At 50.8% G+C, this 22,352-nt stretch overlaps 2 protein-coding genes across 2 annotated transcripts in view; both read left to right on the top strand.

Moving 5' to 3' along the window:
- OTOP1 (otopetrin 1) overlaps positions 1-6,387 on the top strand; it is a 33,614-nt gene extending 27,227 nt beyond the window's left edge. Inside the window, exon 6 of the mRNA XM_044225943.1 lies at positions 6,217-6,387. Coding sequence (XP_044081878.1) covers positions 6,217-6,387 — 171 coding nt within the window. The remainder of the gene's footprint in view (positions 1-6,216) is intronic.
- A 14,010-nt stretch (positions 6,388-20,397) lies between these two features.
- On the top strand, positions 20,398-21,998 carry DRD5 (dopamine receptor D5). Its single transcript, XM_044225526.1, has one exon. It carries the CDS (start codon positions 20,398-20,400, stop codon positions 21,820-21,822), a length of 1,425 nt encoding a protein of 474 aa, XP_044081461.1. The 3' UTR covers positions 21,823-21,998.
- The last annotated feature ends 354 nt before the right edge of the window (positions 21,999-22,352 follow it).

Here is a 22,352-nt window from a genome sequence, read left to right as displayed (position 1 = left end):
CTCTGTCCAGCTCAGGAGTCAACTACCAGCTGTGTCTTTGGGATGACCTTTCCCAACAACCACTTCTTCAGAGGGGTCACAGTCTAGGGAGGAGGGACACAAGGGAAAAATGTACAGTGAGCAGGACAATCATTGGGACAGGTGTGTGCAAAGTGTCATGGGGATGTGGATCCAGGGAGGGGCTTCACTGAGTCAGGAAGGATTGAGGGGAGGCCCAGGCTTAGTTAAGAGTGCTTTTGGCTATAAAGAATAGAAAGCTGGGCCAGTGGTATCTTCAGCCTTAAACATAAGAATTCTGAAGGTTGGCAATTTGGGCTTGGCCTGGCAGCTGAACTCTATTATCAAGGATCTAGGTACATTCATCTCTCCACTTCACCGTGCTTAGTATGGTGCTTGTTGCCGTATGGCCACAGGTGACTGCAACAGCACCAACCATCACGTCTGGGCTTAAGACATGAAGAAGGAGAGAAGTACTAGCACCAGGCAGTGGCTTTCACATGGCCACCTTTTGCTGCAAGAGAGGCTAGGGATGTGGAATTTTGCCTTCCAGCCTCTGGTGGAAAGTAGAATGTTGACGTGTGTAGCATCTCAGTTTTGGCTGCCTCGGTGTCCAGGAAAGGCTGGAAGTTTGCCAGGTGGTCAAGGCAAGCAAAAGCATTTGGAGCAGAGGGCACACCATGTTCAAAGGCACAGAGGCAGAAGACACCATGGCCTATTTTGGGAGCAGCACGTAGTTTAGCATGAATCCCATGCACATCGAGGAGAGTGGTGGCTCGGGAAGCAGGAAGGCGGGTCCCGTTAGTGGGTCTGGCTCGAGTGAACTTCATAAGCCTGACTGAGTCTGGTCTTTATGCTGGAGGCAATGGAGGTCCCTTCTGGTTTGTGTTGTGGAATGATCTCCTTAGCAGCAGGTGTGAGAATGTTGGAGAGTGGGAAGCCTGAGGGCCGGGACACCTGAACAAAAAAGCAGCCCCATATCTTCCCAGATGGGAGATGATGGGCTCTTGACCCAGAGTAGTGGGCATGAGGATCTAATCTGAGTCTTGCTTTGGATGTCCCAGACCTCGGTCCTCCTTCGGTCGGTGGACAGTTATGAGGACCTCTGAAGGAAGAAGGGGGTCCCAGGAAAGTTTGGCTCCAGGTGGGCCCTCCTCTTTCATTGAATTGGCACTTATGGAGCACCTGCTGTATGTCTGGCACTATGCAGACACAGCAGTGGATTCCCGTTTCTCGTTTGAACGGGAAAATGAGATACATATTGGCAACTACAGCGGGAGTCTGTGTTTTACGGGAGGCTTGTCTGTGTTTTACGGAAGGGGTGTATCAGCTCATCTGACAGAATCAGAGTTGGTTCCAGGATTTCCCTAACGTGTATTGTTTTTCTTCCACACCCAGAGGGATGAATAGATCTGTCTTCAGCAAGTTCAGGAAAGCCACTTTCCCTGTGAATTCTTTGCTTGACGGCTGGAGAGGAAGGTGGCTTGCATTTTTGGACAAGCTTGGACAAGAAGAGCAGTGGGATAGTGGAATCAAGTCTAACAGATGGTCTGTTGGGACCCAGAGGCCAGACTCTGGGCTCTGTCCCAGGAGGGAGACACACGGTGTTTCTCCACGTCTGAGCTCAGCCCCCGATGTCCCCAGGCCCTGCCTCTGTTCACTGGGGAGTGAGCCAGAGGACGGAACTCGCTGCGGAGTGATGGCGAGGGCGCCCTCAGCCGACTCCACGGGCAGCACTCGCAGACCTCTGGTGGGTCCCAGGGGAGGACATCTCTGCTCCAGGACTGGGTGGCTGGGGTCTAGGAGGGGACAACAGCTGGCCGTGAAGTGGACAAACAAGGGTGCTGGTGTTGACAATGGAATTTAGGGTGCCGTGGGAACACAGGGGTCTGGGGCAACAGTGGTGGGTGAGGGCGGGGAGGTCAGGCAGAACGATAGGCACGGGAGATGCTGTGCCAGGCAGGACTTGCTGGAAACGCTCCAGGAGCAGGAAGGGAAACCCACGCAGTGATCGAGGGCATGCAAGGGAAAGGACCCATGAAAGGTGCCGTGGCAGACCACGCAGGGCCTCCTGAGCCATGGCCACAGGCAGGACGGAATCCCAAATGCAGCAGAAAACCACCAAAAGCTTTCAAGGTCAGGACAGAATCTGAATCCTGCTTCTTTTCTTTTTAATTCAGCTTCATTTTTAATTGTAGTACACGGCACGTAGCATAAAATTTCCCATTTAACCATTTTTATTTATTTATTCTAAAGATTTTATTTATTTATCTGATAGAGCATGAGCAGGGGGAGCAGCAGGCAGATGGAGCAGGGAGCAGAGCAGGGAATCCGATGCCAGACTTGATCCCAGGACCCCGGGATCATGACCTGAGCAGAAGGCAGACGCTTAACCCAGATGCCCCCCATTTTAACCCTTTTAAAGCCTATAGTCCAGTAGTGGGAAGTCCACTCACACTATTGTGCCCCCCCACCTGTGTTGGAAACCTTTCCACCCTGCAAACTATAGTTTGGCAGGCACAAAGCAGCCCCTATGCCCACCACCCCGGGTCCTGCCAATGGCGCCCCACCTCCTGTCTCTGTGACTTCAACCACCCCACGGAGCTCACGTAAGTGGGATCACAAGGCATTTTTCTCTTAGCAGCCAGCTTATCTCACTCAGTATAACGTCCCGGGGTCATCCACGTGGTAACGTGTGAAGGAAGGGAGACGTCAACAATGACGCCCGGTTCTGACTTGAGCTCTTGGAGACATGGTGAAGCTATTTATGGGTACTGGGGACTCCGAAGGGGGGGCAGGCTCGGGGAGGGGCTCAGCCTAGAAGAAAGATCCTGAGTTTAGTACTGGACACCTGCTTCTGTGCGGTGCCTTGGAGACGCCCAGGCGAACGTAGCCAACAGGCAGATGTTTCTTTTCCTACTGCTGCGTAACAAAGGACCCCAAATGTAGGATGAAAATGATAGCTGTTGGGCTGCCTGGGTGGCTCCATTGGTTAGGCATCTGACTCTTGATTTTGACTCAGGTTATGATCTCAGGGTTATGGGATTGAGCCTTGGAATGCTCTGTCTCCCTCTCTAAAAAAACAAAACAAGGATCACAACAACAACAGCCATGGGTTTAGGTCTTATGACCTTGTGGGTTAGAGATGCTGGTGGGGCTTGGCTGGCAAATCCTCTTGTTCTTCTCTGCTTCAGCTGGGGTTGGTGGGCGGACTGGGCTGGAGGGTCCAAGATCTGGTGGCTGGGGTGGGCTAGGAGGGCTTGGCTATAGTGCATCCACAGGGGTTCTCCAGTACAGAGAGTGGTGGTCTCAGGGCTTCTTATGTGGCAACTCAGGGCCCCAGAGCTGACCTGCTGGGAGACCAGAGGTGCCAGTCCATTAGGGCCTGTGTGTGGATGTTGTGTGGTGTCACTTCTGCTGTATTGTATGGATCAAGCGGTGACCACATCTCCCAGAGTCAAGGGAAGGGGACAGGGACCCCTCCTGATGGAACAAGGAGCAAGAGCTCCAGCCAACTTAACAGCAATAAAATAAATAAAATAAAGATCTGGATTTCTGTCCTTCCCTTTTTTTCTCTCTGTCTTCCCTCCTTCCTTCCCTCCTGAGTATCTATCCACTGGGTGTCTCCCAAGGGCCAGCATGGCTGTGAGTGATGGGGGCAATGTGACCCAGGTTCCACCTTCCTTCCGGTCTTGGGGGGCAGAGCCGGCAATAAGCATCAAGCAAGACACCGTTACAATGATGCGTGATCCGCAGAGAATGAGCAGAGAGGGTGTGAGGTCGCAGCTGGTGGCTGATTCAGATCAAAATGCCCAGGCTGGGGTGAGCGGCTTTCTCTCCCACCACATGAAGGGCCAATGGACTGGGGCCCCAAGGGTGCGGGACATCCAGGCAGTGGGATTAGGGGTTGGCAATGGATCAGCCAGCTGAGAGAGGGCTTTTAAATCCCATGTTGGGGGTAGACTTCATTTTAACTACACCATGAAGACCGGTGGGTCCTTGATCAGGAATGAGTCTGGCAGCTGAGTGGTGAATGGATCCATCTGGGGGCTCAGTGTAAGCCGGAGAGCAGGCAGGAGGCTGCTGCAATGGTCCAGGCGAGAGCAGAGAGCAGGGAGCCTGGGGAGGTGTATGGGGGCAGAAATGGCTACACGGCTGCCTGGGTGTCTTGGGGGCACGGTCCTCCAGGCTCGCTGATGGGCTGGGTGGCGGAGGAGGGTTTCGAGGGTTTTGAGGGTGAAGAAAACAAGGATGACACCTGGAGTTTTGACAGCAACGGGGAGGAAGATGTTGCTGATGGTGGGGGGGGTAGTTTGAGATTCCGGTGAGACACCACGAAGCCTGTGGGGTCCTCCAGGGAGGAGCGGGTGCGTGATTCCAGCTGGGGAGTCATCGGCTGATAGTGGGTTCTTACAGCCAAGACTGGGGGAGCTCATCCAGGGATCACGTGTGTAGAGGGAAGGACCCAGGGGTGAGCCTCCGGCCAACCCTGAGAGACTGAGCAAAGGACCAGCTGGCGAGGAGCAGGTGGAGTGGTGGGAGGGGCCTGAGAAGCAGAGCCTGAGAACACAGTGGGGCAGAGATACACAGTGACACCTGTACGGAGAAGCCCGTGTCCATTAGTTCCTGCTTTGTAAGAAATCACCCCACACTCAGCAACCCAAACACCACCTCCTCGTCATGGCGTCTGTGGAGCAGGAGTCCAAGCCCTGCTCAGCTGGTGCTCTGCTAGGGTCCCTTACTAGGAGCACATGGGCCACTGGGGGCAGCTGCCACTTCAGAATGCACTCTTGGGGGCTCTTTCCCAACCTGCTCCTGGGGGGGCTGCTGGGCCTAGGGCGTGAGTTCCTTGAGAGGTGCTGGGTTGGGAGCTCCCTCGGCACCTGGTCACAAGGCAGCACACAACGGGGGGGACAGCTCCCTCTCCTGCACGAGGGCATGAGCAAGAGGGACTCTGCAGCCTTTCGTTACCCAATCTCAGAAGTGACACCTCATGAATTTTGTCATATTCTAATGGAAGAGGCAAATCACTAGGCTGAGCTGGACTCAAGGGGAGGGGGCTTCACAAGAACGTGACTCCCAGGAGGTGAGAGGCTGCCTGCCACCACGCAGGGGTGGAGGAGAAGAACTCAGGGCAGGGAGACCAAGGGGGGCGGGGACCAGTGTGTGGCTTCCATGAGCAGCAGTTGACAACAGGTTATGGCTTTTGGTTTTGCAAAAGTAATTGGGGTTTTATTCTCTTCTGAGCTGTGGGAGATGGGTGTCTGTGTTCGCATCTTACAGGTGAGGACACTGAGGGCTTGGAGGGGTTAAATGAGAGTCCATAAGAGCCACAAACCCAGATGTGCTCCAAGACGTGTGCTCCTTTCCCCTGGTTGGGGGGATGTGGGCAGGGCCTGGGCTCTCTCTCTAGGTCAAGCCAGAGAGGAGACACCGGAACTCAGTGGCCCAGGCCCATGTGGCTGGGATCTGAGCACCAGTGTTAGTGTGTGAAAGCGGGTATGATAAACAGGTGACCTCTGCTGTAGGTAAACCCTGGGGGCGGTGGGAACACAGGGCATTCCTGACCAGACTGGTTAGATCAAGGAGGACTTCCTGGAAGGAGTGGTAATCTCAGGACTTGGAATAAGGTAGGATTCAGTCAAAAAAGGCAGACAGGGAGCCTGTGACAAAGGAAGAGGCACAAGCAAAGCTGAAGACTTGAGGGAGAAAGGCATATCTGGCCTTCAGAGGTGGGAGTGAAAGACATAGTGAGGGACATAGAGACATGGACAGGTGCCTGGTCACTGGGGGAAATTGGACTCTCTCCTGAAGGCTGTTGGGAGCCACTGGAGAGTGACAAGCAGAGGAATGTCAAGGTCAGATGTGTGCTTTATAAAGATCACTCCCACCGTCAGATCTGTGGTGGATGGAAGGCATCCACTAGAGTGGGGGAGGATGTGTGTGTGTGACCATATCCCGGTGGGGGATCCTGAGGACCCGTCCAAGGTGATGGCTGTGGGGATGGAGAGAATCAGGTGGGTGTGAACAGCGTTCACTCAGGATGGGGCCAAGGAACAGAGAAGGGTCAGGTGGGCTGTGCGGATTTGACGAGCTCCGTGGAGACGCGCATGTGGTGCAGAGACAGGTGTGGCTCCGTGTCCCGAGTCCAGGCCAGAGCCTGGGGGTCACATGGGGCTTCCGAGGTGGCTGCTAACACGGGTTCCTCTTCTCTTCCAGCTCTGGATCCCTCCCGCCTTCGGCTGCCGCCCTGAGTACGACAACGGATTGGAGGAGATTGTCTTTGGCTTTGAACCTTGGATAATTGTGGTCAACCTGGCCATGCCTTTTTCTATTTTCTACCGAATGCATGCAGCTGCCTCTCTCTTTGAGGTCTATTGTAAGATATAGTCTGTGTCTGCATCAAAGCCCGAGGAGTGATTTAACAAGAGAATTCACTGAAGCCACCTGGGAATGGCCAGGTTGGGCAAACATTGCCTGGCGAATGCAGGAGGGCTGCCTTTGTTTGTACCAATTGTGTTTCCTGTGAGCTGGAATTGTCCGTCACCCCAGTGAATGTAATCAAGTTAGCTCAGCATCAATGAGGCGGCTGAAATCTGGCTTTGGTTAGCTCATTCTAATTGAACCCAAATTATTTTATCTCCTTTTAAATGAGCTCCTTTGTTTTAAAAGAATGGGATCCCAGGTTGGGGAAAGAAAAATGATCCAGTTCTTTTTTCATAAAAATTGTTTTCTGTTATCATGTGACTCCCTACAACTTTTTCTGCCCATCTGAGTCATATAATCATCCTTACATTTTATCCTTCCCAGGGCTGATCAATGTACAGACAAGCACGTTTAGTTCAAATTGTACTTTCTGATTATGTTTAAGTTTTTGAACAAAGTTATTTTTATCATCTGGATGGAAATTAGTGTATAGATCAGTATGGAGAAGTATTTCTTGCCCGAAATGTTGGCACCTTTTTGTTTGTGATCATTTTGAGGTTTTCTTTTTTAATTTTACTTTTTCTTCTATCACTGTTAATACATATATGCTTATTACAGAAAATGTGGACATTTTAGAAGACTAGAGAGGAAAAATCCACCTCGGATGCCGCTGTTGTATTTTTCACACCTTGCTGTATTTCTCTTATCTGTGTTCCTGCCCAGGATTCTTTTTGTTGTTTTCATTGTTATGCTCACCAGTGGCGATGTGACAGGTTCCATTTTGTACCTGCCTTTTTGTCACTTAACAAAAGAGCATAAACTCTTCCTTCACATTGTTCCAAACTCTTTGCAAATATCATTTTGATTCTGTATTGTAGTCCATCAAGTGGACGGGCCATAGTCAGTTTCCTATTGTTGGTTTTAGAGTGTTTACACTTTTTGGTTTTTATAAGGGACTCTGCAAAAAAATAGTACCTTTGTAAAGCATTTCCTATATAATGGTTTCTATAAGACATATACTTAAAATTAGGATGCCTATTCAAAAGGTTATAAATATTTTAAAGCCTCTTAAGAAATAATGACATGGGGAAGGCCTTTGTATGTACTTTGCCATAATCATTTCAAGTTCAGAATAAAAGTAGTTTACTTAATCATCAGTACTAATGTGAACATCTTCTCATCTGAGTGTATTATAGGGGGGACAGCCTGGGCAAGGGCATATTAAGAAACACCAGATTTTTTTTCCATGACTCAAATACTTGATGTTCATTCCAGAAAAAAAAAAAAAGTGGGCAGATGGACTAAAAACAAAGTGAAAGGTTGTCCATCATACCTTCTATTTAGGGTGGTGGTTTTCAACCTGGGACCATCTTGTCCCCCTGGGGACATTTGGCAAAGTCTGGAGATACTTTTTATGGTGACTGCTGGGGGAGTTGAGGGGGGCTGTGGGCATCTAGTGGACAGCTAGCTGAGATGCTGTTCAACTTCCCACGACGCACGGGATGGTACCCGCAGCAGAGAATTAGCTGGCCCCAAAGGCTAATAGTGTCCTGGCTGAGAAACTGTGATCTAGAGGTAACTGCTGTTCATTTTTGGTTCTCAGTACCTCTCAGGACACACACACATGCACATACATACATGTGCATGCACATACACGTGAATGAGATTATTTTTGTATGTACTGAATTTGCATATAACTAGCTTCTCTTTCTTTTAATACACCAGTGTGTTTCTTAACTTTTGGCATCCCCCTGGCACGGATTCTCACACTTCAGCATGTATAAGAATCATCTGGGGGAGCCTGTTAGGTTTCCAGCCAGAAGTTCAGGTTCTGTTGGGCTGGAGTGGGGCTCAGGATGCTCAGGTGATGCCAACTCCCTTCTAGAAGCATCTCCTTGGGAGTCCTGGACCCCAAGTCCGGACTCCTGAACAACATTCCTTGACGTTGTGTCCTCTTCTGCAATATGAACTTGGCCAACTTCAAAGTACATTCCTCGGAGGGATGTAGCATTCCTTATTTAGTCAGACCCTGATGTTGGACATTTAGAGACATTTGGTGGTTTCTTTCCCCCCACTTTTTTTTTTTTCAATTATAAGTGAGGCTGCAGTGAGCATTTTCATGGCTAAGTCTTTTCATGTGTTGATAAACCACCCTGCACAAGATGGCTACATGTGAATGCCCGTTTATTCAGAGGACCCCGTTTTGTCTGGTGTTAATTTCCCCCTGTTCTGAGCACATTAGTACAGCCCTAGGACCTCCGCCTGTGGGGTTAGGGCTCTGCCAGAGAGATAAAGGGAATCACAGGAAGGCTGGGAATGACTGATCCAGGTGTGACAGTTTCAGCGAGGCCATGGGGTGCCATCAGAGCTGGGAAAAGTCAGCACAGTCTTCCTGGGCTCAGAACCTCTGAGCAGGGACCTTAAAGACGGATCATCTCTTGGCTCTAAACGAGTAGAGCCCGCAGACTCAGGGTTGGCTATCACAGCCAGGTGGCTTCGACCCACAGGGAGTCAAGCCTAACTCAGCTGGCTTAGGCAGCAAGGAAAATCTGTTACCTTAATACCAAGGCAACTCACAGATGAGGAACCAGAGTGTGCAATCAATGAGAGTCACGCCCTCAAGGCTAGAATAAGAGAAATGCCAATTAACACAGTAATGAGATGCCATTTCCCATTCATCCAAGTGGTGAGAGTTGGCCAAATGTAAGGGAAAGTGAAGGCACACACACTGCTGGCAGGAGCGTAAATTGGTAAAAGCCAAATGGGAGATCAGCTGGTAACATCGAGTAGGGCTGAAGGCACACATTCCTTAAGACCTAGCAATTCTACCCCTCAGAGTGAGCTCCAGGGATATCCTCACATGTATGTGCAAGAGGACATGCTCAGAAACGTCCACTCCAGGGGTGCTTGTCAGAAAGAAATAAAAACAGCCTAAATGTCCATCAGAATGGATAAACTATGGCCTATTCCCACCAGGGAATATTACACAGCAGTGAGAAATGAATGGGTTGGAACTCCATGCAATGATACAAGTCATCCTTCAAGGCAACGCTGTATCGATAATGAAGTATCATGATGGTGTAACTGATGTGATATGTTAATATAACACTTAAAAACAAGCAACACAATCTGATATTTCTGGAATATATATGCAGTAAAATTATAATCACATGTGAAGTAAGAGTGCACCCCGAGTTCGGTAGAGTGGTCATCTGTGGGCTGGGGAGGAGGGAGGATGCAGGACCGGGGTGGGGACAGACAGCTGAGTGCATGTTGTGTCTGCAGTGTTTGATTGTTCTGGCAAAGTGACCTGTATAGAAGTATTTGTTATATTTTCTTCTGTGCTTTTTAATATGTCTGAGATATTTCACAATAACAACATGTGAAGGAAAGAGAAAAGAAAGTCAACGTAATGAAGAGCAACATAGAGTTATCAGAGAAGGTGAGTTTCCAATATTCATCCACTGTCTTTGGGAGGAGGGTATCAAAGCCACCTTTGGTCCCCTCAGCAGGTAGATCCCCCAGGTGGGGTAGCTCGATGCCATGAGCTGTCAAGATCCCCCAACCCCTTGGATGATTCTGGGCTCATTAGGAAATTCAAGATCAATTTGCCTTCCCATATCGTTCTTCACCGAGGAGAGTGATGTCCCAAGTACTCAGGGTATCAGGAAAATGTGTTACTCACCTCTTACAACCTCATACAGGTGCATTTGCTAGCTCAATCTCATTCGTTCCTGCCCCCCACCAAGCCAGCATTTCGACTCACATTCTAGGAGTACCCAGGCTCTTGGTGGGGCTGCATGGAAGGGGGAAGGGCAAGAATTTCGGAACTGGACACCCAGGCTCACATCCAGACCTGGGACGCCAGGCATGCCCTAGAAAAGACACCCCATCCACAAGACATTTTGCAAACACTGGAACTAAATGCCACCAGCACCTGCTGGTCACTTGTGCCTGGAGGACAGATCAGATTCCTTTGTCTGTCTTCACAAACACCAGTCAGGAGCCTTCCGTGTAACCCCGGCAGCCCACAGGCATCTCTGGTACCTCTCTATGAAGCCGCTGCCAGGTTGGGTGAGTGTTACTACTCTAGTTGAGTGGAAGGAACCTTTGGGCATGCTAGGGAACATACATGGCTAGTAAATTGTAGTGATGGACTATTACACTTAAACCCTTTTCCTATTACATAGTCTTAAAAAGAAAGTCAATTTGGTAAAAAAAAAAAAAATAAAAATCCGTCCAACAATTGCTTGAGGATACATGGACAGAATAATCCATCAGCTTGACAGGGTATTTCCCTTTTTACTGTTATAAATTGCTACATGTGGCTTAAAATGGTGAGGGATGGAAACTACTAGAACAGAGGGTTCTCCGCCCCCTGTGAGTTCGGCTGGGGAAGAGCACGACCAGCAGGGGGCACTGGTGTCCTTCCTAGGAGTCCTTGCCCGTGCTTTCAGGGCAACACTAGGGGAGATCTGGTCCACCTGGAGCAGCCTCAAGAGTACCCAATGAGGGTTCAGTGGTTCAGCATCTGCCTTCGGCTCAGGTCATGATTTAGGTCCTGGACCTGAGACCCGTGTTGGGCTCTCCGCTCTGCGGGGAGTCTGCTTCTCCTCTGTTTTGCTTCTTGTTTTTGTTTTGTGTTTGAGAAGGAACATTTAAAGAATGGATTGGGTTCAGAGGAGAACAGAATGATTTTTGGCGGGGGGGAAGAATACAGACATGAGAGAGTAATGATGTGCATACATTTTTGTGCACATTTTTATAAAAAGATTTTATTTATTTATTTGACATAGAGAGAGATCACAAGTAGGCAGAGAGGCAGGGAGAGAGAGAGAGTGAAGCAGGCTCCCCGCTGAGCAGAGAGCCCAATGCAAGGCTCAATCCCAGGACCCTGAGATCATGACCTGAGCTGAAGGCAGAGGTTAACCCTCTGAGCCACCCAGGCCCCCTGTATGCACATTTTCAAACATTACAACTTCAGTGGGTTAGCTCAAGAAATCAAAATATTGAAATGCACAATGTAAGCAGCACCAAGAAAGACAATTCGGCAACACTACCGTCTGGCAAAAGCATATACACCATATCCCACTGTCTGCTGCCTGGAGCATGCTGCATTATACGCTCTGGCATATTTTGGGAACATCTGTAGGGCACCTGGACAGACCAATCCCGTCTTCATGTCCGGTGGCACTTTGCTCTGCCTGCCTTGCTCCACACTCCGCCTGATGTTCCGCTCCCAGGTGTCCCCTCCATAGCCATGCCTCGGGGGCAGCAAAGTCTATCCTCCATGAGCAATAAAAGTTTCAGTGCAAAAAAAAAAAAATAGTATCCAATGAAGGGATGGGTGATGGGTGCAAACTGACACGTCTGTGCCCCCTCCAAGCTCTGGGCTGCTGTAGTGTGTCTCAAGGGCTGTCCTCACTCCCAGGTGAGAGCTTGGGAGGATTCTGGGTTCTCCTAGGGATGCTGAGAACTAGTTAAGAGTTTCAGCAAGGGTGTTCCTTCCCCTTGCCCCCAGCACCTCCCACATCCTTGTTCCCTTCAAGAGGCTTTGCGGAACATGGGGTGTTCCCATGTAAGGAGAGTCCCCCAGAATGTGGTCAGGGAGGAGGCTGGGGCAGCGGGCTGGGAAGACATTTTCACAAGGTCTGATGGGGGAAGGGCAGCAACATTAGCTCCTCCTCAGAGCAGACCTTAGGGGACCATGGGGAGGGGGTGCGGGAGGGATGAAGGCAGTGTTTTAATACTCAAAAGGAATGAGAATTGTGGTATGCTGTTTCAGCCACATTAAAAACCACCATGATATTTCACTATCTCAGAAATATAAATTAAATCAAGTACCCTGCTTAAGCACTTCACTGGCTTCTCATCGCTTTTAGAAGAAAGTACAATCTCTTGACCATGGTCTGCCAGGATCTTTTTTTTTTTTTAAACAACTTTTTTTTTTTTAAGATTTTATTTATTTATTTGTCAGAGAGAGAGGGAGAGTGAGCGAGCACAGGCAGACAGAGAGGCAGGCAGAGGCAGAGGGAGAAGCAGGCTCCCTGCCGAGCAAGGAGCCCGATGTGGGACTCGATCCCAGGACGCCGGGATCATGACCTGAGCCGAAAGCAGCTGCTTAACCAACTGAGCCACCCAGGTGTCAATTCCCCTCTCTGTCACCCTCTCCCAGGGACCCCCAACTGCAGCCACTGCTGCAGCCACATACAGCTCCCTTGACTGCCTTGGATCCCGCAAACTCTGTTCCTCAGGACCTTTGCACATGCTAATCTCTCTCTCTCAGGAGAATGCTTCTCTGTTTCCTTGAACTGGGTCAGCCTCTTTTCATCCCTCAGGCTGTGCAGAGAGGTCTCTCCATTGTGAGGGGTGCCCTGGTCATCTGTCTAAATAGATCCCCCCGTGGACCTTCACCTTGGCCCCTTTATTCTTAGTCATTTACTTATGTGTTTGTGCTTCTCTGTCCTGGACACAACCATCTGTCTTGTGAGGGTAAAGTCTTAGCCTCCTTCTACCCCAGGCCTCACCACATGGGTTGCCGCCCTCACAACCCAGAGTATTCCATGGTGTGTGGAAATGCCTGGAACACGGCGGAGGTCACGACTGGCACGTTTCCATGAATAATTTTTTTTTCTTTTTAGAGAGAGAATCTTTTTTAAAAATTTTTATTTTATTGTTACAGTGTTCGAAGATTCATTTTTTAAGGGCTTGGCAGACTGCTCCCTGCTTCTAGCACAGGCGTCCAGCTCCCTCTTCGCCTCTAAGGCACAAGGTGGCGCCCGAGGCCTGGCCCAGAAGAGCCCTGGGTTAGTCTGCGCTCCCCTCGGCTTGTTCTGGCCCCTGGACAGAGCACAGGGACCACCTCTGTGGAAGCCTGCAGGTGCCTTTTGCCCTCCTCCTTGGGAGGGAGGAACCGCTGGGGCGGAAGAGGAACGGGGACTGTCTTCCTGACAGCAGCGAGTGTTGCCTCTGGCAGATGTTTCTGAACACCAGTTGTGGATGAGTGGCCTAAACCAGACAGAATAAGCCCCCCTCCCCTCGGCTGGAGGTTGTACAGAGGAGGGCGTGTAAGTACTTCCAGGCCAGGAGTTGGCAAACTACCCTCTGTGAGCTAAGAACGGCTTTTACGTTTTGCAAGATGGTTAACAACAACAACACCTACACAAAAAGATTATGTGGCAGAGACGTGCCTCACACAGGAACAGAAAATGGAGCAAATGCGAGCTGGGGATTGTCCGTGCCGTCTGCCCAGGGAAAGCTGGAGGCCAGGGCACGGATCAAGCCCCTCCCTGTTAGTTTCCCTGTCTGCAGAGGGCGGGGAGGAGAGGCGGGTGCGCAGGGTCCTGGCTTTGATGACCTGCTCCCCTGGGGCTCCTCCCACTGCTCTGCCCACCCTGACCCCCACTCTCCCCCTGCAGGCTCCTCACCCTCTCCTTGGGCAGGTGGTGTTGCTGTCCTGCATCCTCTTGGCTTTTCACTTGGCTCTCCTTGGTGCTCTAGTTCATGGCCACTGGTTTCTTTACTGTCTAGATGCTGCTGACTCCAAAATGTGCATATGCAGCCCAACCTCTCAGTTCCCTGCTGGTTGTTTCCAGCAGCTTCGATGTCCCATAGGCACTTAAACTGAAAGTGTCTGACCCCAAACTCAAGAGTTCTCAGTCCTCTGGCTGGTTCTCCCTCCTTTTTAAAAAAAAAAAAAAAAAAAATTAATTAATTAATTAATTTTTAAATTTATTTTTATTTTCAGCATAACAGTATTCATTATTTTTGCACCACACCCAGTGCTCCATGCAATCCGTGCCCTCTATAATACCCACCACCTGGTACCCCGACCTCCCACCCCCCCGCCCCTTCAAAACTCTCAGATTGTTTTTCAGGTTCTCCCTCCTTGTCTTCATTCCCGTGGATGGCACAGGCCTGTCTGTCTTGCAAGCCTGACATCCAAGGCATGTCTTTACGTGCCCCTTGTGCCGCATCTCTAAGCAACAGCCACACCTGTCACGTCTACTCCCAAATCTCTTGGCATCATGTGCTTCTCCCCCCTTCCACCTCCTGCCCACTCCGATGTACGGTCATCTCCTCTGGATCTCCTGAAGGAGCCTCCTTGCTCCCTTCTCCAGTGCATCCCTGTTCCCTAGCAGTCTGTCCTCCTCATTGTGGTGAGAGTGGAGTTTGAGGAAGGCAGTTGGGCTCCTATCCCTCCCCAAACAACACCCCCCAATGGTTTTTCATTGCTTGAGTTGAAAACCACAATCCTCACCTTGGCCTCCAGGGTCCAGAATGGTCCTAGCTCCCCACCGTCTGGCCTTTCCTAGTGCTCCACTTTCCCTCTGTGCTCCCCCACACTGACCAGCGTCTTCCGTTCTTTGGACATGCTCTGTTCCTTTCTGCCTCAGGGCCTTAGCACTCACTGCTTCCTCTTCCTTCCACTTAGTTAATTCAGCTGCTTTCGTAGATCTCCATCCAAGCAACAGCTTCTCAGGGAAGTCTTCACTCACCCCTACACCGGGTCTGGAGTTCCTGTTATGAGGGTTCATAGCACCAACTAGCTTTCTTTCATTGTAACTATTGTATCTGTTAATCACACAGTTATGTGTGGGGTTGTTTGACCACTTACTATAAGCTTCCTCTTTTTTCTTTTTTCTTTTTTTTTTTTTTTACATTTTTTAAAGATTTTTTAAAATTTATTTGCGAGAAAGAGGGAAAGCCAAGCAAGTGAGAGAGTGCATGTAGTTGGGGGTGGGGAGCAGCAGAGGGAGAGCGAGAAGCAGGCTCCCTGGGATCATGACCTGAGCCAAAGGCAGACGCTTAACACTGAGCCACCCAGGAGCCCATAAACATTTTTTTAAAACTACTTAGCCATAAGCCTTAAGAAGAAGGGATAGTGTCTGTTTTGTTCCCCAGCTGTGTCCCCTCTACCAACAAAGGAGGAGCTTCCTAATAATTGTGGCTTTAAGAAACAAATGGATGGATGCTTGATGATCTCTTGAGACAAAAACGGGAACTGGGGTGTGGGCGAGGGGTACGGGACTGCCCAGGAACACACAGCATGAGCTCTGGGGGTTGAGAACTGAGTCCTCCTCTGTCTTGTGTCAACCGGGCAGGAGCTTCGCGAATATTAATTACGGCACACACTGTTAACTGCCCTCTCAGTGACAATCCTTTTCTTGCTAAGAAAACGCCGATTTAAAAAAAAAAAAAGAAAGAAAGAAAACCCTGATTTTGGTTGGGGAAGCAAAGTGCCCAGTCTTTGGGGATGAAGCCAAGCACTGGCATCCCGTTTCCCATGGCCTGATGCTTGAAACCGTTTGCAGTCTGCCTTGTCATTAGGAATGGTTTTCTTCTGGCTAACAAGAACTAAGTGCCTCGTAAGATCTACTTCACTGGTGATAGGTCAGATACACATTAAGAAAACACCCCCTGAGATAGCTCTCCCCACCCCGTTTTGCTCCTGGAGGCTGACCTTGATCATGGTGCCCACAGCTGTAATAGCCAGCCTGTGACCAGGAGGCTCCAAGAAGACAAAAGCCACAACACTGAGAAAAGTGGCACATTGGATTAAAAGGACCTGGTTCCTTAGTTCTGTCACTGAGTTTCCGCACCAGCCCCTTGCCTGTTCATTCGGAAGTTCTTATTATGTGAGAGGATTAAATGTCTTTATTGCATAAAGCCATGAGTAGGCAGACCTTCCATTACTCACAGCTGAATGCATTTCTAATCAATGTATTTATTTGAATTTTCTTTTATTTTTATATAATTTCAAATGTGTGGGAGCGTTGTCAGAGGACGAACTTCCTTGTAGCCTCCACCAGATTCACCAAGTGTTCCTGACCACTTGGCTTTCTCTCTCTGGCATGGACATGGTGGGGTATGACATGACACCCTCGTTTCTTCCTGAAGCCCTGAAATGTGGTTAGGAGCATTCCGCTCCTTCCACTCCGGACGTTTCAGCATGTACTCTCCAAGAACAAGCAGCATCTAGTGACCTAATTCAGGAAACTTAGAATTGATACCATACATTTGTCTAATGGTCACTAACTGTCAATTTTCAGTGGTTTCATTGTCAAGAGTTATCTAATATACATGATCCTCATGATCCACATAATCATTTTGCCAACTGTCCCAATAATATTCTTCAGAGGATCTCTCCCCTGATCCAGTTGGCATGCCTCTGTGTCTCCTTTGACCTGGGACAGCTCCTTGTCCTTTCTTTGCCTGTTGGGACGTCAGTACTTTGAAGGGTTCAGGTCCATTGTCGATGGTCCCTCTGTCTGGGTCTGTCTGCTATGTCCTCAGGGGGCATGGATACTGGAAAAGGATGCTGCGTGGCCTCAGGATGTCCCACCACGGGCTCCTTGACGTTTGTCTGTCCTAGCCCGGTCGTGTTAACTCTGTTCACTAGTGAAACCTGCCAGTTTCTCAACTATAAAGTTACTATCCTTTCTTTTTGTCAATATCCTGTTCTTCTCCAAACTTGTACTTGGTGATGACTCTCGTCTAAGTCAGCTATTAGCATTACGGTTGCAAAACTGTGATTTTCTAATTCGGTTATTCCTTTGACATCAATTGGCATCCTCTTGCCTTTCTCCCTCCCTTCCTCTCTCTTTCCTTCCTTCCTTCCTTTTCTGGTTTATCACTATAGATTCTCATTGTATCACATAGATTATAATCCATTAGTATCATTATTAATTCTGATGCTCACGTTGTCCCAGATTTGGTGAGAGCCCCTTCACATTGGTGGTGGGGTAATTTGACATGCCTTCATCTCCAGGATTCCTGTGTGTCTGAGCTGCGAGGGGACAGAGATCTAGGGGCTGAACGCTGGGTTTGAAGAGGAGGCCTCCAGGTCACTGTCAGGTCATGGGCTTGAGGCCACTTTTCCACCTGCAGGATGGGTGCGGATGGCTCATTGCTGCCTTTCTGCCTGGGCTCTGCTGAGGCAAGCTGAGCGCACGGACAGGGCTGGCACTTGGGGAGCTCAGGTGTGTCCCATAACCAAGGACCAAGCCTTCCTGGGTATAAAACAGAGTTCAGTCTTTTGATACCAGCTGCAGCAGGAGCACCCAAATCCTGATTGTTGTTCCTTTTGATGTTGTCATTTGTCTCAGTGAAGCGAAACCGGTTGAAAATAATACCTTCAGAAGGAGGAGAATCAGGGAGTTCAAACAGAAGAATACTTCCCAGCTAGATTAGGGAAACCCCCTTTGTGCTAAAATGATCTAGGCAAATCCTCTTTGGTACAATTTTGTAGGAGCCAAATGTAGGAGAGGAAGCGTTTCTTGTTCCCATCCTCTGGGGCAGGGCTCTGGTTGCGATGAGGAGACAGGGAGTTCATGGGCTGCCTACTTGCTTAGAGTCCTTGCTGATGAGTCTGGCTTCCCAGGTCGATGAGAGACTTTTGGGAAATGTGGCAAAGAGCTGGGGTGAGAGAGGGCAGCCACTGCTCACACGAAACCATTGTCCCCCAGCAGACAAAGGGCTTCAGGAGCCCTCCCCACGAAGACAAGATATTTAAGGGAGTCCTTTGTTGGGTTGACATCACAGTTACGTGGACCAAAGAAAGAAAGAATGAGCAGGAAGAGTGGGAATTTGCTAGCCATGGGATCTTGGTCCATTTACTTGCTCTCTCTGAGCCTCGGTTGGTTTCTTGTCGAGGTCACTCACCACTGCTACACTTTTCCTTCATAGCACCCATCACGGTTCTAATTGTACATTTATTTGGATAATTCTTGCATTAAAGTCTATCTCTAATAACCTCGTAAAGGGAAGGGACAGTACATTTTTTATACTCCCTTGTATTCTCATGAACAAAACAGCATGTAAGAGGTAACAGGTGCTCAATAAGTACTTGCCAGATAAAAGTAAAAGGAATTGAAAATCGAACCTGTTTCCAAAAACCAAGTCCTTTTCTGACATCCTAAGCTGGTGTTCTCCAGGAAGACAAGATGGGATGGAGGTCATTCTAGGGTGAGGGATTGCCATAAGACCCATTGGGGAAATTATCACTGGTGTTTTTTTGTTGGCTGGCTTGCTTGTGTTTCATGGTGGCAGCGGCTTGAATCCAGGCTGTAGGTGGAAGAGGAGGTGCAGGAGAAGATGTGGAGCAAGGGGGAGATGATTGAAAGACTTCCTAGTGCTTACCTGACAGTTAAGGATCAGGGATCCCGAGGAAATACTGAGGGTTTTCCATCTGGGGGAATGGCATGATCAGTTACATCTGAGAAAGATCACTCTGCCTGCCATTGATGGGAGAGTGGACAGAGGATCAGGGCAGAACCTGGAAGCTAGCAGTGTGTCGCCGTAAAACAGCATAAAGAAGACACAGTCCGTGATGGGGTGTCAGTGGAGAGAGGAGCAGATTAGCTCCTAGGAGATGGGGAGAGAGAGGAAGTAAGGATGACTCCCCAGGTGTAGGTGCAGGCCCCTGGACAGATGGTCTCGCCACCTCCAGCAGCAGAAAGCACTGAAGGGAGAGAAGATTTGAGGGAGAAGAGCCTGGGGAAGGCAGGCTGAGTTGGTCCAGCAGGCAGATGGGAACGGGGTTAATGGGGCAGGGAGGTCTGAGTGGAGAGAGAGATTAAGGAGGGAAGAGAGAGTCCAGTCCCTGTTTCTAGACCTCAGCGCAGGGTGGCTATATGCCTCAGCTCGTTCTCTCCCCAGTTGTTGCAGCTGAGCTTAACCCAGACAGAAACTTGGCCCTTTAGAAGGGGAACTTGTCTGCTGGAGGGAGGAAGCATGCTATTCTTTTCAAAACTTTGGGCTTTGGATCATCGGTTCAAGCCTCAATTGCCACTTCTGTCAAGCACTGAAATATTAATCCATCCTTCTCAAGGTTATAAAAGAGAAAGACTGAGACTGTCCAGCAGGCAGGAGGCTCCCAGCCCACTGGAGCCAGCCTTCCTCCTCCTTGTCTTCTGGGCTCCTCCAAAATTATTCCCCAAAGGAAAAATCTCTTAAAGACGGGGGAGGAGGGATGATGGTGGGCAAGAAGACTCTCCCAAGAGGTCAGGTTAAGCCTGAATTTTAGAATGGATGATGGGGACGGGGAGGGGTAGTTTAGAGAAAATGGTTTCTAGGAGACATGCTTCCTGCATGCTTTTTCTAGATGTCGATTTCATTGAACCTTACACCACCAGGAAGAGCAGGAATCATTAGCCTCTTTTGTGGATGAGAAAACCAAGACCGGGTGAAGTTTAGGGCGCTCAAGGTCACGCAGCCAGGAATGAAGTCCCAGTTGGGACTCGGGTCCGGTAGAAATCTAAAGCTGCCCCCTACCTTACAAACGCTCTTTCCCGGTGTAGAAGCCAGCGATTTCCCCATCCCTACCCCATCTCCCCGTTCCCCAAACTTGTCTGGGGCCAGGGCACCAGGGCTGGGTCTGGGACCGCTTGGTCTTCCCGGGGCGTGCTTTCCACGGCACGCGGAGAGGGTCTGGCACGCGAGCGCCTCTCGGACCTGAGGATTCGCCTCCAGACTCCGGCGACGGAGCGCGGAGAGTGAGCGCGCCCCGGTACAGGTGGGGCGGCTGCGCGGGAGATTGGGGAACGCGGAGGCGCGGGGGCGCGGGCCCCGGGCGCAGACGGCGACAGAGGCAGCACAGCAACCCTCAGCCGCCGCCGGCCTCTCCCGACCCCCGCCCCATCGGCGGTGCCGGTTGTTTCTTGGCTTCTCCGGCTGCGAACCAGACACAGCCACAGCCACCTCCGCCCGGTGAGCTTCGGCCGGCTTCCTGCTCCTGGCGCCGACCCTGGAAGCGCGCAACGCAGCCACGGACCCGGAGGCGCTCGAGGAAGCCAGAGGGGTCCCCGCGCACTCGGGACCCTGGCGCAGCGCACGGTGAGCGGCCCCCAGGGCTCCGGGATCCCTTAACCGCGGGTCCCGGTGCGCCAGCCCCCGGGTGCCCGATGGGTCAGCCGGGGGACGCAAGGCCGAAGTTGGGACCTCGCGCAGCCCGCCTCCGCGGCCGAACCTGACATGCTGCCGCCGGGGCGCAACTGCACCGCCGAGCGGGCGCGGTTCCGGCAGCAGCAGCTGGCGCAGCCGGGCGCCGCGGGGGGCGCGGAGGGGGCGGCGCCGCTGGGGCCCGCGCAGGTGGTCACCGCCTGCCTCCTGACCCTGCTCATCGTCTGGACCCTGCTGGGCAACGTGCTGGTGTGTGCGGCCATCGTGCGCAGCCGCCACCTGCGCGCCAAGATGACCAACGTCTTCATCGTGTCCCTGGCTGTGTCCGACCTCTTCGTGGCACTGCTGGTCATGCCCTGGAAGGCAGTCGCTGAGGTGGCCGGTTACTGGCCCTTTGGGGCCTTCTGCGACATCTGGGTGGCCTTTGACATCATGTGCTCCACTGCGTCCATCCTGAATCTGTGCGTCATCAGTGTGGATCGCTACTGGGCCATCTCCAGGCCGTTCCGCTATGAACGCAAGATGACCCAGCGCGTGGCGTTGATCATGGTTGGCCTGGCCTGGTCCTTGTCCATTCTGATCTCCTTCATCCCAGTTCAACTCCACTGGCACAGGGACAAGGCAGGCTCCTGGGGCGGGGTGGAACCGCCATCCAGCCTGGCTAATGGGACACCCTGGGAGGAAGCGGGGGAGCCAGAGGTGAGGGCGGAAAACTGTGACTCCAGCCTGAACCGAACTTATGCCATCTCTTCGTCGCTCATCAGCTTCTACATCCCTGTGGCCATCATGATCTTGACCTACACGCGCATCTACCGTATCGCCCAGGTGCAGATCCGCCGGATTTCCTCCCTGGAGAGGGCGGCGGAGCACGCGCAGAGCTGCCGCAGCCGCGCAGCCTGTGCCCCGGACTCCAGCCTGCGGACATCCATCAAGAAGGAGACCAAGGTCCTCAAGACCCTGTCGGTGATCATGGGGGTCTTCGTGTGCTGCTGGCTGCCCTTCTTCGTCCTTAACTGCATGGTCCCCTTTTGCGGCGGACGCCCGGAGGGTCCTCGGGCTGGCTTTCCCTGTGTCAGTGAGACCACCTTCGACGTCTTCGTCTGGTTCGGCTGGGCCAACTCCTCCCTCAACCCCGTCATCTACGCCTTCAACGCTGACTTCCGGAAGGTGTTTGCACAGCTGCTGGGGTGCAGCAACCTCTGCTCCCGCACTGCAGTGGAGACCGTGAACATCAGCAATGAGCTCATCTCCTACAACCAGGACACTATCTTCCACAAGGAGATCGCAGCTGCCTACATCCACATGATCCCCAACGCCGTGATCCCAGGGGACGGAGAGGCGGACAAGGAGGAGGAGAGCCCTTTTGATCGTGTGTCCCAGATCTCTCAGACGTCCGGGGATGGTGACCCTGCCGCGGAGTCTGCTTGGGAGCTGGACTGCGAGGGGGAGATTTCGTTAGGCAAAATAACGCCTTTCACCCCGGATGGATTCCATTAAACAGCATAAGGAGTGCCCCTCGTGGATCTACACAGCAGCACGGACATCAACGAGCACGCAGAATTCACACTCACCAGTACATTTCCAGAGCTGCCCAGTGGATCACATTTTCTGTGTCTGAAGAATTGGCAGAACCATTTGGCATCAACTCAGTCAAATATACCCCAGCCTAGCAGAAATGGACCAGTGTCCAGTTAGAGAAGAGAAGGTGGTGTTTGATTCTTTAAAAAAAAAAAAAAAAAAGTAGTAGCTGGTCTTTAAAAAATACCGGCTCCCTTTTAAACAATTGAATTGATTAGTCACTTATTTTTGTTTGGTTGATTTTTAGACAACAGGATCTATGTGGGTGTGTCATGCTGCTGGGATGTGTGTGGCTTTTGTGCATTTTGCTTCTTGTGGCCCTGTGTTATTGCATTTTCTGCTGTCTCTGTGTCTTTACAACAGCTGATGAACTCTTTCTGATTTGTTCTGGTGTCTAATAAACACAAATTTATGTGCATGATGGGGTGATTATCTTTGCTTCGCCAGCT

Source organism: Neovison vison, chromosome 11 (assembly GCF_020171115.1).
Source record: "Neovison vison isolate M4711 chromosome 11, ASM_NN_V1, whole genome shotgun sequence".
NCBI lineage: Eukaryota > Metazoa > Chordata > Mammalia > Carnivora > Mustelidae > Neogale > Neogale vison.
The sequence above is the reverse complement of the archived record's forward strand: the minus strand, read 5'-3'. Positions and strand labels throughout refer to the sequence as shown.